Genomic DNA, 23961 nt, shown 5'->3' on the forward strand with positions numbered 1-23961 from the left:
CCACTGGGAGCAACATCCAAGGGGTTGGAGAGCAACATGTTGCTCAAGAGCTACTGGTTGGGGACCACTGGTGTAGGGGCACCTTTAGTTTGAGATCAGTTGCAAATTAAGGGTGGGAGTTTGATGACCTTTGTGATGAACACTTCATTAAAACCTGTAGTGTGTGTGTCTGTATATGGATGGAGTAACATTGCTCCTTTTTTAAAGCAGAGATATTCTCTATTTGTAGTAATGGCACTATTAACTTTTGATTGAACATTCACTATTCATTTAATAGACTTTCTAATGCTAGTTTTACTTTTCAGTTGAACCATTCTGTGAACCTTTTTTACAGTCCTGTGTCATGGGTCTTGCCCTCATTGTCACAAGAGTGGACTTTGAGCTTGGATGAACTTGGATGCAGGTAGAGTCCCAAAAGACATTTTAACCTCCGGAGAATGTAACCCTCCACCAGGCCTGGACTGGGCGTCAAAATAGGACCTGCCATTCCAAGTACACAGAGGCCCAAACAGCCCCCTACCAGCCCAAAACAGCCTCCTACAAGCCCACTATATGGTAACTTTCTATGGAACTATACAGCAGCCCCTCTGGCATTTGCCAGAACCTACAGATTGCCAGTCCGGGCCTGCCCTCCACCCAGTTCAACGTCACCTCTTGAAATAGCGAGGATAGGATATACACACACACGTAGAAGTTATTATTTCTTTCAAATAGTAGCAGTTTTCTTTTAGAAAAGTAGATATATACACAGTATAAAGAATAACTGCCTATTGAAAATGCTCCAGTTGAAGCAATATATATGCCAGCTTCCCCCCATTGCTTTCTAATATGGAGTTACTGGTTCAGTTTGCAATTTTAGACTGGCCTAAGATGACAGTGTTCTTGGTTAAATCCTTTCTTATTACCTCCCATAAATCTCCTATTGCATTATAATCCACTGGAAAGAAATTTTGGTCAGGTGGTGCCCTAGACACTGGACCTCTGAACGTACCCCCTTTGATCAGCACATGTGTAGTGCACTTTGCAAATCCTCAATTGCAGAAGATATGGGTATCCCCTCTCCGACTCAGCTCTGCTTCTGGATTTAGCTTCAAGTGTCTGGCAGTGGCCTGGGGGAGTTTTTTTAAGTTTTTTCCCCCTTGTATTAACTTTAATGTTCAGCTAGACAACATCATCTATTACAGATCTTTGGCTTATCAAACACCAAGAGATGTGCGAATTTTCACCACCAGTTTGGCATTATACATTTTACAATGATATTTGTCTTATTTGACCCTGGGATTATCTGAAACAATATACTTTACATACTGCCCTAAAATAGTGACGAATGCTTGTCTTGTAAGGTTACCAGCCGAGAATGCTAGATGTACATAGACACCTTCAACAACTGCTTATATTACTGCAAATGGCAACAGTAGCTGCTTGGATCTGATATCACATGAATAACTCTTTCCATAAAATAATTTGAACCACATGGATTCTAACTTGCAATTTTACTTATCCGTATAATTTGTGGTAGCTGCCTTTCTGGTGATCCCTTTTGGATAACTACTATTGCAGTATCAGTATAGGAAACAGCTGCAACAGACTGAAAGCCCGCATGGGGAGGGACACATATCTATTTCTGGTATGTTACTTGAAAATTGGTATGTTACATCAAAATTGCTTTTCTGCTGACCAGAGGGGCAATACACAGTTGCCCAAAGTACTTAGACATACATTAGCCTATTACTGTAATGTACTTCTACAGAATAAAGAAAGTAAATTGTCACAGAGAGTGGAGATAAAGATAAGAGAATGTACAAGTAGCTTGCTGTGTGAAGTATTATGGACTTGCTCTGTAACTGTAGGAGTTGTTCGTAGTTTAGTGAGGATTAGATTGGGCTACCTTAAACTCCATTTCCAAAAACATTGATTGTCCTGGAGATACAGTAAATTATTTCTCAATTTAGATCAAATTTAAATTTTTAAATTTAAAGTCAAATTTAGAAAAAAGACTCCCATAAAGTAACTAATCTTTGCATATGAACTATATATACTGTATATAAAATACTAATTTACAGAGATAAATGACTGTTCTGTACTGAACCACTTTGCACCAACCATAGGAATGTATGTGGCAGATTTTGTTGCCACTTCTTGAACGATCTTATCGGGTAACCAATCAGTTTACCAAATGATCCATCCACAGTGATCAATATGCGAGGTGACTTTTGTTGTATCTTTGCCATGTTGGCAGCAACATCTAACTAACTAAAATGTTTAAACCCAGAAACGTAACTAAAGGGGGGCGGGCCCTAGCGCAGGACGCGCGCAAACTGCGGGGGGCCCTGAGGAGGTGCGGGCCCTGGCCCGCTCGCACCCCCTGCTCCCACGGTAGTTCCGCCACTGTTTAAACCTGTCTGAAAGACTGTTGGCAAGTTTGCAAGTTCTAGGGATGCACCGAACCTCTATTTGGGATTCGTCCGAATCCCCAAATCCTGCATATGCAAATTAGGGACGGAAAGGAAAAAGTGGGAAAAAAAAGTTTTACTTCCTTGTTTTCTGATGAAAACTCAACTGATTTCCCTTACCACCCCTAATTTACATATGCAAATTAGGATTTGTTTCAGCCAGGCACAAGGATTCAACCAAATTCAAATCCTACTAAAAAAAATCTTGGCCAAATCCTGAACTGAATCCTGGATTCTGTGCATCCATATTTGCAACCCATCAGTGTAGTGTTAAATAGATGATTTCATTGAATTGTCCTAAAATTGTTTGTTTCACACTACGAAATCTCATGTATGGCCACCTTTATACAGAGCAAATCAATCTTTCCCCAAAGCCTAAAGTATGTTACTTAATGATAAAACTGATAATATGTTGATGACATATAAATAGTATTATGGTTTTTCTCTTTTTTATGTTTGTTACATTTAATTTGATACCTTCAGAAGCACAGTCATTTTTCCTTATGGAACAAGCAAAACCACTTCAAGAACATTCTCTTCTCATTTTACCTTAACAGCTGAATGTAACTGTAATTGTGGGTAGGTGTTTGCCATGAATAGATATTTAAGCCATTTCTATTTCTGGATTTATGCCTGCCATTATGCCATTAATTAAAGGATAAGAATTCAAAATATATTTTAAGAGATATGAAACATGTCTTTAAGTATATTTTTTTACAGTACTGTGGTCTACAGCCATTTAAAGACTGCATAAAGTTTAAACAAGCTGTGTAATTGTATAGTTATTTATCCAAGCATCTATAATATTGTGGATGTTTAAATAAAGAACTATAAAATTACACACAATTTTATACATTTACACATATATTTACATGTACATTAACATTGTGAACTCTAAGTTTGAACGTAACATTTCCATGCCAATTTCAGACAAGTGAAATCAGACCAACAGTCTCATACCATTACATTTTTGAATTGCTTTTGTATTTTGTGCCTGGCTCCCAAAGGGATTCTCAGCAGTATTGCACGAATTGTTTGGACTGTGTCAGGGGAGGGTTAATAATGGATAATACATTGTACATAATAATACAATAATTTAGTATTAAAAGCAACAATCTATCTGACTTATATAAGACAAAAGGACAATGTAGTAACTGTTACAGTTACGGTGCAAGCAATGTAGTGCAAGCCAGTCAAGGTGTTCCACCCCTTCTTAGCAAATCTATTCTGTTAGGACCTTGCTTAGTGTATGGGAGCATAATTGTGCTGAAACAGGAAAGAGTTTTTAGATTTTTAAATAGCAGAGTTCGCCAACGCGCATTTCGCAAGTAACGAAACGCGCTTTGGCGAACTCTGGTATTTAAATATCTTTTTAAACAATTTTTTTAATATTGGCTTAAAGCTTTCTTTATTTAACTATTAGAATTGGTCAAGGGGGGAGGTTGTTTGGTGGAATTCGGCACTCAAACCCCACTCTGTTCTCTTCTCTTCCTATTGTATCCCGCACTGGGATTCTCAAGAGGGCCAGGATTTGGGGTTTTATGAGGTCTAGACAGTTCTCTCAACAGATAGGGCAAGTTTAAAAATCGAGACCACAGTCCTGGTTTTCCTGCCTTTCTTTGCTTTGTGTTGTCCCAGGGATAGTAATTGCAACAGGTAGAAAGTTTTGGGACAACTCCACCTTCTCGAATATAAATTTTCCTACTTTTATATCGGGTTTGAGTTGCTGGGCAATTGATTTATCCTCAATTACTGTAATTTGGTTCATGTATTAATTCCTCTTATTTTCTTCTAAGTCCTAAGTTGGACTAATGCACTTGCACTTTAGGTATTATAATTAATTTATTCTTAACACTTATGCACTTTAATTAGTGGATCAATTGCAATTAATTAATTGTTAATGAATGGTGGGTCTATAATAGATTTAAATTGATTCAGTTTGCCTTTTTTTTAAAAAATCAATGAATTAGCAATTTTAATTTAAAAGTCATAAACTCTGTAAGCAAATAATGAAATTTCAATGAATTGATATATCCACTATTATATTTATATTTCTTAAATCACGTAATCATATAGCTAAGGTGTATTTACGTTTAATTATTTTTATTAAGCAAGGGCAATTGATGAATTTGATTATTAGAAATGGACCATAGGATTATCGGATAGAAGAGGGGTTCTTTTCTTTTCTTCTCTGTTATTATTAAGCTGTACTGATTCAATCAGACCTCTCTGTCTACCGAAGTGATAAATCAGCATTAAGGGCATCTTCTCTTTCAATTAGGTTTGTGGCCTCTTGTCACCCATAAAACCCCATGCTCCCAATGACTTCATGAAATACAGTTGTGACTGTGTTCCATCTGAGTATGTCATGTCAAATGGAGTGTCTGGATAGTTTTACAAAATCTGTCCAGACATATTAGAACTTGTTTATTACCACAGTTAAAGTCCCACAAAAAGGGACTTAGCACACACTGATGGCATCTGAAAGCTGGCAGTAAGTCCCACAGTGGTCTGCATCAATAGGATTAACAGATTGCACCTAAAGAATCACTAGCATCTTTCATTTTCATGACAAGTGCTGGAAATTACACAATCCTAATTTTCAGTGCCTCTCCTGGCCTACATTGGCAATGTCAGAAAATGCTGCATTCCATGTAAAAGAAAAATAACAATTTGCATCCAAAATTGCACTACACACAAATGACCATTGTAGTCTATGCACATACTGCTTTATTGCTGCTCAGGTGTTTCACTGGAGTTAGAATATTATCATTGTTGCTTTGGTTCAATGCAGAGAGCTAAGCAAAGCTTTGTCTTTTTGTAAACCTCATAAAAATGGTACAGGGTTGCTGAATAATAAAGCTATAAAAATGTAATAATGTCTTTGGGCCTATCTGACAATAAAGGTGGCAGCATTGATGAATAATATATTCTCTAATATCTGAATTGTTTTCTAACAGTGATCTAGTCTAATGACGTGCATGTGATTTCAGGTCATTACGTTTCTGTGGACTCATCCAATGGATTACGGGGACAGAAAGCTGTGCTGATTAGTCCAGATCTTCATCTTGCTGAATGGAGTTGCCTCAGACTGGTATACCAAATTGCAGGCTCAGAATCCTCTCCAAGTCCCAGCAGCCTGAATGTATTTGTCAGGCCTGAGGGAGAGAGCTTTGATTACCTGTTATGGTCAGCAGAGGAACATTCAGACAGCTGGCTAATATCAAGCATAGATTTAAAGAACACAACAAAAAGGTTCAAGGTAGGCATGCAGAGCCAGTTCTTTAATGTTTGTGTTATTGACACTTGTTTTACATAAAATATCTATGTCTCTATGTATGTAGTTACTATGTATGCATCTGTATACCCTTTCTCAGTTAATAACAGATTTTCGTCCTTAGATTTCCATAGGTCTTGTGCAACTATATTATGACAATTAAAGTGGATCACTATGCCTAAAAAAAACTAAAGACTTTTTTCAACTTTTGTTCATTAGTGATTCTAATCACTTAAAAATTGCAATCAGCCATTGCGAGCATAATGTGTCAACATTTTGCTGGTTTAAATACGTTGTGTAATTAAGCCAGTGTATTTTCCCCATACAATTGTAATTAAGCCAGTGTATTTTCCCCATATAATTGTAAAGGGGAAAATAAGCTAGTGAATAAAAATCAAGAAGCAATAACATATATGGCATATTAGCATGGAATATAAGACATAAATAAGAGTGTTTGCTTTATCTTTAGTCACCAGCTTGGACCTGGGGAAATTACTTTTGCTGAAAAAATGCATTTGTACCCTTGTTAAACTGTATATTGGGCCAGATTCAATTTAGTGAGAAAAAGTTTTCTCATGGTTTATCACATGAAAGCTCATGAACGAGATTCAATTCCAAGAGATAAAACTTTTTTTTCTCCAGTTTTTTCCCATAGACTTCAACAAAATGTTCACATGATAAACCATATAATGCAGTGTTGCCCTGCACTAGTAAAACTGCTGTGTTTGCTACAAAAACACTACTACTGTTTATATAAATAAGCTGCTGTGTAGCAATGGGGCAGCTATTCAAAGGAGAAAAGGCTCAAGTTACACAGCAGATACAAGATAAACTCTGTAGAACATAATGTTATCTGTTACCCACTATTTAACCTGTGCTATAAAGACTTTTTTCAATTTCCGCCATTGCTACTCAGCAGCTTGTTTATATGAACTATAGTAGTGTTTCTGAAGCAAACAGATCCGTTTTACCAGTGCAGGGCAACAGTACATGACATTTGCATTATTTTAAAACACAGATTTTTGAATCTTGTCCATGTGTTTTCACATGAATTAAATCTGGCCCATGAGTAAAGTTTTATCTCATGGTTTATCACTAGAAAACTCATGGACAGGATTCAATTCAAGGAGAAAAAAACTTTTCTCCAGAATCAGTTCCATTTTTTTCCCATAGACGTCAATGGAATTTTCATGTGATAAACCTTTTTCTCACTGAATTAAATCTGGTCCATTGTATGAAAAACAAGAATGTGCCAGTGCATTATACTCTTAAATATAGAAGGGAAATTGTGAAAAAGTAGTGGTTTGGGTAGATTTATTGATATTTTCTTCAAAAAGCATAATAGTCCCACACATCTGTTTCATTTCCTGCTAACTCATTTCCCAGGCTGTGCAGGGGAGCCAGCAGCACTCAGCACACTGCACTGTACAATAAGAACCAATCAGAAGTTAGGATGACCTGATAGGGAATGGAAGCCTGTTTTGCTTGTGTGGCTTGAGGGCTGTGATTGGCTATCCCCCTCTTATATACTGTATCTATATAAATATTTATTTTAAGCCCAAAGTAAAACAAACACCTTTATAATACATTATTGCCTACAATATTGGGGGGGGGGGCACTTCATATACGTCTCCTTTAAATATTTTCAGTAGCATAATTATGCTTGTAAAAAGATTTTCACTTTTGACAAAAAATTGACATTTCACCATTTAGTGAAGGAGCTCATTGGTATAAATGTGGTTCCCAATTTTGTGTTATTTAAAACATTATTGATCAATGCCTCTGTACGCTTCCTCCTAGATATTATCCATTCATGGCCCATGGTCTGTCTTACTCACTTCCCTATGTACTGTCAATAAGTGGTTTAACATATTCTCTGACATTTGCAAATATCTCTTTAAATATTCTTCTGCCATAGACCCACTCAGTCTAGTATATTGTTATGGAAATTTTGTAGCACACGGCCCTATGTGGTAGTTTGTAATTAAATACGTTTTCCACTTGAAGCTGAAAAGACTCCACATTCATTTTATATCCAAAATTAGACTGTTGTGATATGCAATTACAAAATGTTTACATGACATCATTTGCTCAGATAAACTGCATGGGTGGCACTGGCAGGCATACAATAACCGTAACACAAAGAGTTATCCAGTCATTCTGAAATTTCCAGCCACCCACCAATAGTCAGCAGTAATCTGCAAAAATCCACTTCATATATCATTTTGGATATGCTTCTGTTATTGTTTTTTAAGTATGTGAAAAGGGAGTTATAACTGGGAATTCATGGGATGGTGGGAGTGTTATGGTCATCTCCCTTTAGTGTTAATTATAAAATGTCTTAGAATAAATAACAGATAATCAGTCATTGTAACTGAAGGCTTGGAATTAGTTTACAGTTAGTAGAGGGCTGATTTATAAACAGTGGAGATAAATTATTCAAGTGCAGTAAAAGCAACCAGTAAGCAATTTGCTTTGAAACAAGTTAGAAAATGAAAGAAAAGACCAGACTGGTTGCTATGTGCAACTGCAATTGTGCAAAGTAGCACTTATTAACAATGTTAGTAGATGTCGGTTCTTGTCATCAGTGTACCTTTTAATGTGCTCCTTACTTCTCTCCCTAGAATCTATTTATATAAAAACAATATAAGCTGACCCAGGACCCAAATTGGCTTTCAGTGCAGCTATTTCTTTACAGGCTTCTTGTTTGATACTAGCTTATAGGTTTTTCAGAACAGTACAGATTAGTATACACCATATGTGGTAGTGGTGGTAGGCACACTTCAGGAAACTTTGCAAAGCATATGTTTCCCCAGTGAGTATAAGGGTCAGGATACACAGGCAGATTCGGGGAGATTAGTCCCCCGGTGACAAATCTCCTCTTCTTCAGGGCCACTAATCTCCCCTAACTGCCTCCCCGCCTTCCCGCTGGCTAAAATGTAAATCTTCTGCGGGATAGCACTCGGAGCGATTCGTTTTCCGAAGTGAGGCAACTTCAGGTGACTTCGGAAAATGAATCGATCCGAGTGCCATCCTGCCAACGATTTACATTTTACCCGGTGGGAAAGCAGGGGAGGCAGTTCGGGCAGATTAGTCTCCCCGAAGAAGAGGAGATTTGTCGCTGGGCGACTAATCTCCCAGAATAAGCCTGTATGCCCTGACCCTTAGCATGTTAACTACTGGGAAACCAGAAACTGGTCAGTAATCATCAAGATATCTGTTGGGCAGGTGTGTAATTACTATTAAATAAGAACAATATAAGAAAGTGGGCCCAGAAGTTGTAAAATAGTTTTTACACTCCTATAAATGAATACATTTTTAACTGTTTCTATTTATTTGTAGATCATTCTGGAAGGTGTATTAGGAGAGAATACAATGAGCAGCATTGCTATCTTTGAAGTGAAAATGACTACTGGTTATTGCATTGGTATGTACTGTCTTAATTTGACAGTAACTTTTGACTGTTCATCAAGTTCAGCCCGTTACCATGTTACACGGGCCACAGCTGGTCAGAGGAAGACAGTCGGGGGGTTATTTATCAAAGGTCGGATTTTAGAGCTATGTAAGCTTTTTTAGACCTCGAATGGTTTCTAATTTAAGAAAAAACTTGAATGGAAAAAACTCAAATCAGCGAGTTCAGGGTTAACAACCCAAAAACTCGAATTGATCGAGTTTTCAGCGGAAAAAAACTTGAATCACTTGAATTGAACGAGTTTTTGATCGAAACTCACCGAAAAAACTCAAACATCATAAAGGCTATTAACATCTTGAAATTCAAGAGACCTCTGCCATTGACTTCTACATGACCTTGACAGGTTTTAGATGGTGTATTTTCGGATTCAAGCTATTTCCAGGGTCGGAGTATTAAAATATCTTGAAAAAATTTGCGTTAACCTGAAAACTAGAATATTTTTTGTGGAAAAAAAAACCCCTAGGTGTCAGAGAAAGACAGTAGGTGTCATACTCATGTAAAACTACACGTGTATCTAAATAAATTGCTTCCCATTTTTTTATGTTGTCGCTACTGCACCTACCTTTCTTCCTAGATTTTCCGACATCCATATCAGGATGTACATTTCTCAGTGTTTGAACCATCAAGTGAGACAACATTTTGTTTTCACTATCTAGAGTGTCCTTATATGAACTTGGTTTACCTCTAGCTCTGGATAAACTTAAAATAAAATGGAATACACAGACCCCAATGTGGTGTCTGCTCAGAAATCAGACATTTCTCCATAATCTGTACCAAATTTGAAAGATGGTGACGATAATCATTGCTGAATTCTTATTTATCTTGTTGAATGAAATTAACTCTTGAACTCTTTCTAGAGTGTGACTTTGAAGAAAACCATCTTTGTGGGTACATGAACAGTTGGAACCCAAATGTAAACTGGTTTGTTGGAGGAGGCAATGTCAAGAATTCTCATTCCATTTTGCCAAGAGACCACACATTAAACAATGAATTAGGTAGGTTGGCATACACAATGGGAGGCAAGGTGCAAAGTGCAAAAAACCTAGTCATGTTATTTGACTATAATGCATCTGAGTTTCACCTGGTGCTCAAATAGTATGTGCAACTCTTCAAAAAGTTATTCTTGCCTGTGTATGCACCTGCTGGTGCTGCATATAAGAGGGACAGCTCTGCAACGACGTGCATTGGGAATTTTGCACTCATTATTACACATAGCTCTTGTGACTGCCATTAGTAAATAAGCCCCATATGCTCAGATTAAGCTGGCCACAGACGCAAAGATCCGATCGTACTAATAAACGTACAATCGTACTTCCCTATCTCCCAACCTGCCACTATCCATTCCCATCAAATAAAGTAAAAAAGAATAGATCAGCCAATGTTCTGTCCCTTACAGCAATCGTACGAAAGTTATGTCCAACCAAAGCTAGTGACAGTCTCCCTCTAAAAATCGTACGATCGGCAATACATACAGAGATATTACCCTCAGCCGACAGAAATCTTTTTCCCTGTCCGATCGACCAAACGACCGGTCTCCGCCGGACGAAAAATGTCGGGACTCTCCACACACGGTCAGAAAATCGTACGAAACGAGGATTCGAGGATGGCCAGCTTTATTTATAAAAATAAACAGCACGATTCAGGACTTTTCAGTTCTGATAGCAAAATGCAATTGCAGTACGCAATTTTATAGATTTCCAAATTGTACCTTTTGTAATGCATAAAGTGGTAAAAGTAAAGTAAATCAAGTTTAATGGTTTTAAAAGTAAATTCTAAAACCCTTTCAGACTATACTGCTTTACAGCCACTGCTCAAACTTTTATAAATGTTTGTTTATCTTGTGTGTTTAACTTTTTTTTGTAGGGCACTACATGTATGTTGATTCTGTTTATGTCAAACATTTTCAAGAAGTAGCCCAGCTGGTCTCTCCGCTAATTATAACACCAATATCAGGCTGCCTTTCTTTTTATTATCAACTTCAGCGTGAGACTAGTAATATATTTCTGGTACATACCAGAGATCTGCATGGCTCATATGATGAAATCTGGAAAATGGGTGCCGTGAGACAAGGAGAATGGAATCTAGCAGAAGTTGATCTAAATGCACACGTCCCATTAGAGGTAAGGATGAGTCGATCATCTAAAAGTGGTGGTTCACCTTCAAGTTAACTTATGTTATAGAATGGGCAATTCTAAGGGGTATATTTATCAAAGAGTGAAGTAAATAGTGAAGTTCTGCCACTAGAGTGAAATTCCGCCACTCTCCATTTCTATGGGATTTTTAAAGGCGTATTTATCAAAGGGTGAACTTTCACCCATTGATAAATTGAGAGCTGCGGAATTTCACTCTAGTGACGGAACTTCACTCTTTGATAAATTTAGCCCTTAGTCAGACCGGCTTCCCTGTTAGATATCTGGTCGAAAGTCGGGCAGATCTCGATTACACAGGTTAAAAAATCCCGTCGGGATGTGCATTTATGTGGTCCCGCGATCTGACCACCCGTACCGGATGCATTATGATTGGATCATTGGGCCCTAGGGCCCACGATCGGATCAGCCTGATATTGCCCATGGCGATAGACGTAGAGCAGATCTCTATGTCTATGGCCACCTTAACTTTTGAAAAAACATTCCTTGGGCTTAAGGATTTCCTTATTTTCTAAACAACAAATGTCACACATTAGTACCGTCCAGCTTTCTCAACATAGTCAGCCACAAAATCAATATACAGGCATGGGACCTAAGGCTAAGAATGCTTAGCCTAAAGTGAACCCAGTACCATATATTATTCATCATTGCCTACAATATTAGGCGGGTCCACTTATCCTATATGTCTCCTTTAAATGAAAAGGTAAGCATGAGATATGGGGGGGCAGCACTGGGTATACCACCCCAGGAGACAGGGACAACAGAAGTACCCCTGAATCCTTGTGGCTTAGTGGACGAAAGAAATAAGGCCTATACTAATCTAATCTGTAATTGTATTGAGATTTTCAATCACAGAATTCAATGTAATATACATGTCCTGCCATCAGATAATTGTCCTAATTTATTTTTAGGTTATTTTTGAAGTTGCCTTTAATGGTATTCAAGCAGGATATGTCGCCTTGGATGATATATTATTTTCCCCAGTATCCTGCAGTGGACAGGAAGGTATTTAACAGTTCCTCTTTAATGTCTATAATCCATATATACAAAAATCAGATATTGTAGAGTAAAAACAGAAGATACAGTATATATATAAAACAATAGAAAAAAACACCAATGAAAATATATGTTTAAAAGACCTACAGTATGCACAAGATGTTATAATCATAAATATGGATGCAAACAGGATTCTATTATTTATTCTTTTTCAATCAATATTTTGCAATTAAATAGTTGTACATAATTGTACAGTCCTTATCTCTTAGTATATTTTTGGGCATAAATGTAGATTTTATTAATGATAATATTAATAATTACATTTGCCACAATTATTTTTAGTTGCTTAATATTTCACTGTGATGTCTACTACAATAAACGGCCAGTATATTTTAATTTTTTTTATTTTATTTGTTATAAAAAAAAATGAATGTATTATTTTCCTCTTCTTTTCTAGGTTATATAAAGGTGTTGCTAACTCTGCTTGCACTTTTAGAATTGCCCAAAACACCCTTGTTCACAGGTTGGCAGGAACACAGCTATTCTTATGACAGGCCTTAGCTCTCAACACACATTTTTTCCATACACACATATTCTACAATGTTTTTCTATCCGATAATATTTTTAGCTCAGTGGTAAATTAATTGTTACTTTTAATCCAAGCTATCAGGAAGTTGTAGACAATGCTACATTTTATGTCTTCAAGAGTGTCTGTGATTATTAATATACTTGGTTACCTTATGTTTTATTAATAGTAGTAGTTTGACTTTGGCTTTGTTTCTAGTGTATTCTGTTTTATGCCAACTTTATTCTGGCAAGTAAATATTCATTTGGCAGACCAGGCAAGTGATCTCATTGTTTGGGACTAGTCTCAACAGAGTCCATAAATGTATCTACAACGAGTTGTAATTGAGTCTTGGAAACACCACCACTCTGACTAGATGTAAATATTAAAGATTGATTTACAAGCTTAATTCACATTATTAATTGCATTTTGTAAAGTAGTGTAATTTGTGCCTCGTGCCCTGGGTCAAAATTTTCCGTGACCCCTCTTGCACTGCACCATGTTACTCTTACAGTGGGCCTCCTTGCAACACTGCAGCTCAGTCGAAGGCATCCTAGCAGGCCCGTGCAATGGACCTGGTGCAGTCACAACCCTGCCCATGGTAGTTATGCCAAACCTGTTATCCACAAAGCTCAGAATTTGTCTATTTAATAAAAAACAGTAGTTTGTACTTGATCCAGACTAAGTTATAATTAATCCTTATTGGAGGCTGTAATGTGAGCACACAAACCAGCATTTCCAAGCTCGTAACCCGCATGGTTGAACTTCCAGGCATTGGACTATCCTTCCTCAGCCTTGGCAGGCCTATCGAACTCCACTTTAGCCTACATTTTGCCAGTTTAGATTCACTTTCTCCTCAGTGAAATAACAGTCAGCAGTAAGACCAAATCTTGATACTTGATGATACTGCATGTATAAGCACATGGCTCTCCTTTTATAGTGGTGCAGCAGCAACACCTTGTGGCATTCTCCAGTATCTGCCATGCTGCACCAGCACAAGGGCTCTGGCCCCTTGTCCAACCCCTGGGAAACCATGTAGCTAAATCTAAACAGGGGTTTCCAAACCATGTGGATCAGAACTGAGGGGTATTAACCCTACAGGTCCCTACACATGTTAACAATTAACGCCAAAGAAGATAGTGGTTTTGGTTATTATAAACAGTTATTACCCAGAGAAAGTCAAATGAGTGCCAGAGTGGTTGTTTAGTAGTAGAGGGGCACTCCTGTGAGGATGCATTTAGCAGGATCGTCCACTGCGCTGTGATGTCCTGTTTACTGATTATGTTAATGTGTGTAGACATGAAGAACTAAAGGCCACCAAAGAGAAAATACATATCTCATGAACAGGGCCATTATGCCAACAAGGAGATACATCTCTTTGACATAGAAGGTATATCCCTCTGAAGGTGTTCTCCTTACATTTGCTTTGCTTCTTCAATTAACAGCAGCAGTGCATCATTAGTAATCAGGAAATGGGCTTACAAAATTAGATGAATATCAAGTTAGACGTCAACTTTGGACGGACATATTTAAACAGTCTTTGGGCTGCCGTATCCCTGGACTAGTTCAAAACGGTATGCATCACGTACCCACTGTCATTTCCAGATTGTAAAGTAAAAATTTTTAGTTCGGATTGGGTTGAAAGAAGTGGTCTATGTAGGAACAGCAAAAGATGCTCAACAGAATAATATAATCCAAATTTAAATATGCGGCAGCCAGTTACAGCGTAGTCATGACACCACAATAAAACAATGATGAATCATAAAAGCACTGCTATTTAGGATAGTGTGTCTGTTATAATGACTGCAAGATTGTTGGAATTATATCCTGATGGAAGTCCAATTGCTTTTCTTTGATGTTTGTACTTAGTTGTTTTATAGCCATTTTTTTCTCCTAGGTTATGCAAGTAATAAGGGCCATATGCAAGTCTAGGCATAAGAAATTTTGTCAAGACTTTTTGTCATGCCCATGTGAAAACTCCTGAATTGTATCCAGTAATGAATTTATCTGTCACAAACTCACATACACTCACACACATTTGGAAAGCACCTGGTACTTTCTGCCTGTGTTAGTCTTAGATTTATATGATAAATATATAAGCATTTATCTTTTTGTAGGGATGTTCTTTGATGCAAGAGAAGCTGGATGTGATTTTGAGGAAGGCATGTGCCAGTTTCATCAGGATGATAATAATGGTTCTGGATGGAGCAGAGTCAAAGTAAAACCCAATGCATACCAAATGGGCGATCACACAACTGGACTTGGTGGGTATCTTATTAAAATCAAAATGGGTATTAATGCATGACAGAGCCAGTTTTGTACAGTTACAAGTTCAAATTCACATAATAGTCCATGTGGGCAACATTATATTCAGGACATCTCTGTACCTAATTCAATAGTTATTGGTTCCAGTTTGCAGTCTGCAAGAACAATGCCGTGCTGTGTCTACCAGACTGACCCTTCTTACTAACTTCAACTTCACTTTCAAATGAAAGTGTCTTATTTTGTCAATTGCTTATTTTCTTTGCACTACTAGTTCTGATTCCTGAACCAGAAAACAGAAATCTATTTTTCAAAAAGTTGGAAGTTGCTTAAAATTGCGTTTTCTTTTATTATGCAAAAATATTCCTTTTAATAAAACAGGAAATATGCGCATTTATAGAATATGATTTAGGACAAATACTAGTTTTCCCATGGATAGTGCTTGGTATAATAAAGAAAAACATTGTCATCGTCATTGCAGGAATGTTATGTATGTAAACTGATTTTTTCTGTTTCACAGGATATTTCATGATAGCTAATACAAGGTTTACAGGGCAACCTGGCTACTTTGGACGCCTCTATGGTCCTTCTTTGCCTGGAAACATTCAGTATTGTATTCGGTTTTTCTATTCCTTATATGGCTTTTACAAAACCATTGACTCCCTGGCTGTTTACATCTTTGAAGAGAATCATGTAGTGCAGGAGAAAATCTGGTCTGCCCATGAAACACCCAAAGGTGTCTGGCTGCAAGCTGAAATAAGCATACATAAACCAATGCCTTTCAAGGTACTGTACAAGGAATATTTCTTCTAGTTAATGTACAGCAGGGCTTTGTGCCAAACAATACAGCAAAAATAAACACACCTACACAGATGAGAGTGCTATTGTCAAGGCTAGAAACTAGTTATTAGGTGAACTAGAGACAGCTTTTGTGTGACACCATCAGAAAGAGTTGACAATTTGGGTGCCATGCATTGTCCACACACACATTAACAGTAACCATTCACTCTGATCTAGATTATTCACAGGAGTTGCATACAAAGAAGGTACATCCCATGCTGCTACTACTGAAGAATACATTCCTTGGGCATTCCTTGGATATTAGTGAGAATCAGAGATAGTGTCAAGAAGTATGACTACCATCATATACTTCTTGACACTATCACTGATTCTCACTAATGTCCGTCACCCAATGAATGAAATGTATTCTTCAGTAGTAGCAAGAAGTATATGACTACCATCATAGGAATATAACAGTATTATTTGTTACCTACTGAGTTATAATAGTGCAATAATTATACTGACCACAAGTTCACATTCATATAACTATTACCCATTCCATATTGCACTTGAAATTGATTAAGTGGTTTTAAGTGTTACCCACTTTATGTGATTTCAAGATTAAATTGTAAAAGATGTTAATTTCACAATTATTAATAAGAAGTATTTATATTTCGGCAGAATTCATAAGGTATGTATAATTGTTTATACTGCTAGCTGTTAACCTGAGGCCTTCACATTAATATTTTATTAATATACACACATGGGAAATGTTTATCGTCATTGCTGTTTGAGCTCCATAGAGCCCCAATGGGCATACCAGATTCTATATTTTTGGCATGGCTCAGAATGACTAATTGGGGATCCCACACATGCTGAGATGTTCTCATAATTCATCTGAAAAAAAAACCCCTGAATATCTATAAACACACACACACACACACACACACACACACACACACACACACACACACACACACTGCAGTATTCTCTAGTATCTTCATCAACTGATTGCAAAAAAATCTAGTTCAAGTTGAACAGCAAATGAATGTGTTACTTTTGTAGCCACATTATCAGTGTTCATAAAGGATGACCAGACAATTGTATGTGAGCATCCCCGCATGTTTAAAATGACATATATTTGTTTTTCTTTTGTACAAAGGTAGTTTTTGTGAGCTGGTGCAAGAGTTTTTGGGACTGTGGCATTGCAGCACTTGATGACATATCAGTAAGCATTGGAAGTTGCCAAATATCTGGTGAGATATAACGATATATATATATATGCAAAGTTTCCATACAGATCTTTATAATTGCTTAAAGGTGCATAGCTAGTATCATAATTCATATGCTATAAACCAAGATAAGGTAGCTACTCTACCTGGATATTTTGGTTACGTGAAACTACAGGCACACTCTATTTCAGAATGTTTGGTAACATTTAGAAAAGTATTATTAAACAGGTCTGTTTAGCCCCTGGGCTGGATGTAGCCAACCAGTGTTAAAGTGTATTTTGTAGGGAGTTCAACCTTGTATTAAGTATGCTATTTAAAGCCCAGTTAGGCTGACCATGCCCCTTGACTGGCAGTCCCTTTCTAGGTTCTAAATTCTTTATATGGGATTATAGGCACAATAGATGTCCACAGGGTTCTTGTCATGCTACCAGTCTTATGTCACTGAAAATGAGGTCCGGAGGTCCTGATGATTATCCTATACCAAGATGTTAGTCCTCCTGCATAGGGGAATAACAAGATGCAGGAGCCAGGCTGGAATTTCTGATGGCGGCCCTGGTTCTACAGGCATAACTGCTTGCTTTATTTAAATCAATGAGGGGAATTTTTTGGCACAGTGGACTTGGAAGGTTACCTTCCTTGTGGCTATATGTTTAACGCAAAGGACATTTTTTGTACATGGTGTTCTCTACACCCCATGATGGTTTTTGTAAAGGTAAACTGTATGAAATAGTTCAAATCATTCAAAAGGTATTATCCTCTTTCTGAAGGACAACATATTGCACTCATTAGATTGCTGAGAATTTACCTCCAATGCACAGGACATTTTACACTGTACATGGCCTGGATTATCTTGGGCTCTGTTTAGATTCTGTAAAGTAGTTGTATCAGGTAGCTACCTTTAAAACCCTATACAAAATCCTATCTTATTGACTTGTGGGCCTTTCACGATCCCAAAATCAATCAGTAGGAACAGTGGATACTAGATATTACTGGACCCCACAGCAAATTATTGTCCAGGCCCCCAGAGATTGACATGCTTTACCAATATTTATTGAAACTGTATATGAATTAGGACCTTCTGGGGCCCCTATACCTCCTGGGTCCCCTCTGTAGTTACGCCCCTGAGTAGGAAGGTGCTGCCCGCATGTCATCCGTACAAAATACAGGAGAAAATAATTTTGTATTTACTGTTAAATGCTTTTTGTCGACTTCTTTAGGGGGACACAGCCATCATAGTAGTAAGGGTTGATCATGGTATAGCTCCAGGTGTCTGCTGTACTTACCCAGGTTCTTCTTCCTTGTTTTGAATACTGAACTGAATTGGATAGAATAGTCCTGGGCTTATTTTAGGTGCAGCAAATGTATTAAAGATAATATATATAAGTTTACAGAATTCCCTTTTTTGCCATGCTAATTCAAGCTGTCCAACTGCCAAGGTACAGATGAGAAAGCAAGGGAGTGCAGTAAACCATTTAATAACCTGAACCTACTAGAAAATAATAAACCTTGTAAAATGGGTATATTAAGCTAACACTACATTTTTTAGGTATTTAAAGTTCTTGTTTAAGCAAAATGTGTAGTGTGAGATGCAACTGATAATGGGCTTTAAAGTTTTCTTTGATTTTTAGACAGAATACCACCATTGCCTGGAAAATGCACCTTTGAAAAAAATGATTGTGGATTTGAGCAGGAATGGCAAAGGAGGGGTATTTGGCACAGAATACAAGGGAGGACCCCAACATTCTACACAGGACCAAATGGAGACCACACCTCTGGGGTAGGTGAGTGCAGGAATCACTGAAATATTGTAGAAGCACATAGAAATGTATATAGGTTATATATACATGTAACACATGGTTCACAGTAATCTTTCTAGGTCTGTATGTTAAAAGAGTGTTAAAAACTATTAGTTATAGAAACATACATTGTTGGACTCTCCCATTGCCTCTTTGCCCTCATTGTCATATTCCCATAAGCATGGAGTTGTAGGTTATGTTTGGATCAAGTACATGGTACTGTTTTATTATCACAGAGGATAAAATTGTTTTGATCAATTGGATAAAACACAGTCTATGGCAGACGGTATTTCCATAATTTGGAGATTTCTGGATAACGGGTTTCCAGATAACGGATCCCATACCTGTAGTTGTGTGATCATTCTACTCAGGTGATTGGATCACATGTGTGTGAAGGGATTTTCCCAACCAGCTTGATCATTATCTGTTTAAGCCCTGACCAGATATCAGTCCATGAGACCATCATAGGCCAATAAGCTATAGACCCAGACAAGATTTGGCATGCATTATTGGCCCTTGTTGGCTAGCCTTGAGTTTCATAACGAGATTTCTAAGTCAAAATGACATGTTGCTTTAAATTCTACCTCCTGTAACCTTTCCCTGCAAGGATTTTTTAATGCCGTCATTTATTTTACATACCTTAAATGTTTTATATAACTTCACCAACACTAATCCAGGGAAAATTATTTGTTCATCAAAAACAAGATCCCATATATATTTAGCTCCCATTCCAAAGTACAGGTGATATTGAAACTATTTGAGATCCCCAAGAATAAATAAATAAAGAAGAAAACTGTTTTTTCTCCATTCCGAAATTTCAGAATTTTTTTTGCCATATTATTAATCATGAAGATTGCCCAATAGAGATGGGGTTTATGTGTTACTGGGAGAGTTGTTTTTACTATAATTATGTGCTGTCTGTCCTGTATTAATCCTTTTAATGAGTAATCAGCAAACCTCTTATAAACTATAATGTTAATATTAACCTCAACTAATTACAAAACAACAGATTAAACTAGATGTGGTTTACTTTTTTGAAAGAAAATATTTGAACTTGAGTTTTAAATATAACAAATGCATCTGACTTTATCTTTTTGGTTAAGGGTACTACATGTACATTGAGGCCACAAATATGGTGTTTGGACAGAAAGCCAAACTAATCTCAAGACCACTTCGGGCTGTTGCTGGGAAGCAGTGTTTGACTTTCTATTACCATATGTATGGGGCTGGCACTGGATTGCTGAATGTATATTTGACTAAGGAAGGTGATATAAATAAAGATACTCTTCTCTGGACAAGAAAAGGTGAACAGAGCATCACATGGCTGAAAGCTCAAATGGAATATGAGAGTGAACAGCAACATAAGGTAAGATGCAGTAAAAAGCAACAATACTAAATTCTACCACTTGTTACACTGGTTAAACTGTAAGCATTAAAAGGGGGCTATTGTATCAAATAATTATATTTATTATTACTTTGTATATATGTTAAACTGTACATATATTGCAAGTATATTGCATTGCTATTGAAAGCATTACCTGTCTGTTCTTTTTTCTGTTCGATCATGACTACATGTTCTGTTCAAACAGTGTTGCATTAGTCGTCTCCTTATTGCTACTACTTACTTATTGCTACTACTTATTGCTTCAACTGCAACAAATACATTGCTTTTGACTTAATTTGACTTAATAAGGGACAAAGTAGACTGCACCAACCATGCCTACTTATGACTGGACACTCCCTTTACCCCCAAAACCCCACCCACTTCCCAATAAAGCCCTGCCCTTTTTTCCAGGACAGTCCTGACCCATGATGCAGGTCTGCCCTGTTAAAATTAGGACCATTGAGAGGTATGCAAATGTGACAAGCAGTGGACAAGGTGCAAATACTGTTTTAGATCAGTAGCAATTACATTTACACTTTTTCATGCATATAACTAGGACACAAGAATTAGGAGGTAATGTTGGTATCTAGGAAGGAACTCATTTCACTCCTTTCAGGAAATACCCTGTAGGCTAAATTTGACCCACTGGGCTCTAAACCACAACCAGGGCAGGTTTTGATCAGATCCCAGCTGCAGACCAGTTTTGTCCTTCTCAAACAGAAGATATATAAAGGGCCACTTTTACAAAACAAAACAAATTCAATTAGTCTGACTGAAAGTATTTTTAATTAAAAAACAAAACAAAACATTAATGCACAACTTAAGTATAAATAAAGACTGTAGAAGTGTGTTAAAACAGCACCACCTAGTGGTTTTTCAGAAGTCTAGAACTTTTAGAGAATACCATGTTTTTGGGCAAGTCTAGACATCACATTAAAAGGAATTGGTTATTGAGAGTTGTGCCTTTTTAAGTTTAGTAAATGTACAGCTTATCCTTTTAACACTAGTTTCGAAAGGAATATTTACTTATCCATTTATGTGGAGTATATGTTTAATTAGTTAAAGCAATGTTGGTTATCTGCTTAATTTTTATGTGGAGTATATGTTTAAATAGTTGAAGCAATGTTGGTTATCTGCTTCAAAATGAAAAATGTAAGTTGTTTTATGTAACTACATGGATATTACACAGTATGATAAAAGGAACTGAATTGTGATGTCATAAGTTCCATTATGTCTCAAGAACAAACAAAATGAATTTAAAAACTTTGCAGCAAATATGTTGCATAGGCAGACACTGAATAAGACAGAAGCTCTAGACTAAGGGAAGTATATAAATACCGCTTGTCTTTCAACATCCATGGAAGACCTTTGCAGATGACCAGTGCACTGCAAACTATATAGTAAACTATTTTTTAACTGTGTGTGTCTGATAAGAAAAAAAGGTCAGCATCTTGGAAGGTACTAACAAGGCACCTTGGCTCCTTTGTTTTGCACTGTCTGGTGCAACTCAAGATGCAATAGTATGAGCGCATGCTGGACCAAAGGTCATCCGGAGCCATGTACATAAAAGAAGCTCAATGCAGGAAATAATTACAGGGCAGCCTTGCATCAGCACTGTGAGGCATTGTAGCACAAGATACAGATCACCCCATCTCTCTCCCCTAATGACCGCGCCCAGGGTCGGATACTAGCCAAAATCATTGTGACTAGACTTCAACAGGTGGTCCCAGACCTCATCCATCCAGACCAATCCGGGTTTATGCTGGGCAGATCTCCTGATATAAACCTCAGACGACTCTACACTTACCTTCAATTAGACCATGTTAAAAGGGGTACCTGAGTAGTGACCTCACTCGACTCTGCCAAAGATACAGATCACATTCTGTACTTGCTGTGGGTAGGGGTGCAAATGCAGAATGTGCTGCTTGTTGTAAATGAACCCTAGTGAGTGCAACACACAACTGCAGAAAGTGGCATTTTTGCCCAACCACTAATATTCTTCTAGGTACAGTCCCATTCCACAGTAGTAAGTCCCCAACAGCTCTACGTTCATTGCAGTGGCACATCAATTATTCTGCACTGAAAAAATGTCCTTGTTACATATTCAAACCTAGACTTCTTGCAATCACTTTTACATAATATGTTTCTTAAACATAGGTCCAACAGCCACAAGCCTTAAATTGAGCCTTATATTTAGGACCTTAACAGACCATTTAGATGAAAAAGAAGACAGTTAGCTTTGGTGGTAGGTTCATTCTAACGAATACTTTGCAGTGTTACATCTCTTTCATCTAATAGAAGATGTGACAATCTGATTCTGATCCGTAGTTTCAACCCATAAATCAAATAATGTCCTACTGCAGGTACAGAATGGTACTTGTGTAAACTCGCTTAGGCAGAGATGTATATACTGACTCACTAGAGAGAAGGCTCCAGTTCAAGGTCATTACATTTTTTATTTGTGACTGAAAAAACAAAACCTGTTGACATACCGTTATATTTTTACACATGCAGACTTTCAAAATAGATTATACCCCTGCTACATTATACAGTACATAAAGTGTCACTTTAAGAATGGAAAAATTACTGAAATTGGCAGAAAACAGTGAAAATAATAGATTTTACTTTCAATGTCATTACATGACATACCTTTCCAGCTAGTTATTGGAGAGCACAGTTTGGATAGTTGAAAAACAAGAACTTCTGTGGCAAGTATGATATAAGGTTGACAGTGACAGATGCAGTGACTTTCAGAGGGTGAAAGGACTTGGGGATTTACTGTTGGTGACAAAAGATAGGAAATTACCATTTCCCTGGATAGAGCAAATAGGCCAAAGAGCAGAGGGGCATGGAGGGACCTGCATCCTGAATCTGAACATGAGCCATGGGAAATCTTTTCAAAGATAACTAATGTGTTGGTGACTTCATGACAAGGAATGTTTGTACACCACAGGTCAGGATGATAACATTTCAGCTTCAAATCTGAGAGCTACATTCAGCTTCTTGGACAAAAAATTGTATACTGTAGATACTCTGTATTTGTTATGCATTGACTGCTCCTGTTAGTTAATATTTTCAACATATATGCTTCTTGTACCATTAATTGTAAGTAGTCCACAGTTACTACTGTGGATGCCAACTACACATCTCTTTTAGAGTGGCATGAGCAATGTAAGTATGTTAAACAGACAAAAGCAGGCATGGTTTTAGAGGAACTCGTGCACTGTGTCTTAAAAGAGAAGTAAACCCTTGCTACTAAAATCCCCTACCCTACATAGACCCCCCCTCCCTGCTCCCCCCCAGCCTAGATGGTACCTAAATGTCCCTAACTCTTTACTTACCCCTCGTGCAGATTAAGGGCATTGGAGTTCAGGGCAGCCATCTTCTTCTCTTTGGTAATCTTCTGGAAGTAAGTGCCGTATCGGCACATGCGCAGTTGGAGCAATTTTCTATTTCGCAACAACTGTGCATGCGCCAAAATTAGTGGAAATTGCCGAAGTGCTGGAAAAAGACCCAAAGATTACCGAAGTGGCTGAAGATGGCACCCGTGAACTCCTCTGGACAGAATCTGCACTGAGGGGTAAGTAAAGAGCTAGG

The 23961-nt window shown here is 37.5% G+C and overlaps 1 protein-coding gene across 2 annotated transcripts in view; it reads left to right on the forward strand.

The window, feature by feature from the left end:
- Window positions 1-23961, forward strand: part of mamdc2.L (MAM domain containing 2 L homeolog) — a 49361-nt gene that overhangs the window by 21742 nt on the left and 3658 nt on the right. Inside the window, 12 exon segments of one of the 2 annotated variants that reach the window (NM_001085598.1) lie at window positions 5447-5715; window positions 9073-9157; window positions 10060-10197; window positions 11066-11322; window positions 12261-12354; window positions 15028-15174; window positions 15693-15958; window positions 17115-17208; window positions 18813-18867; window positions 18870-18920; window positions 18922-18965; window positions 20084-20346. In NM_001085598.1, coding sequence (NP_001079067.1) covers window positions 5447-5715; window positions 9073-9157; window positions 10060-10197; window positions 11066-11322; window positions 12261-12354; window positions 15028-15174; window positions 15693-15958; window positions 17115-17208; window positions 18813-18867; window positions 18870-18920; window positions 18922-18965; window positions 20084-20346 — 1763 coding nt within the window. 2 annotated transcript variants of the gene reach the window in all.

Source organism: Xenopus laevis, chromosome 1L (genome assembly GCF_017654675.1).
Source record: "Xenopus laevis strain J_2021 chromosome 1L, Xenopus_laevis_v10.1, whole genome shotgun sequence".
Taxonomy (NCBI): domain Eukaryota; kingdom Metazoa; phylum Chordata; class Amphibia; order Anura; family Pipidae; genus Xenopus; species Xenopus laevis.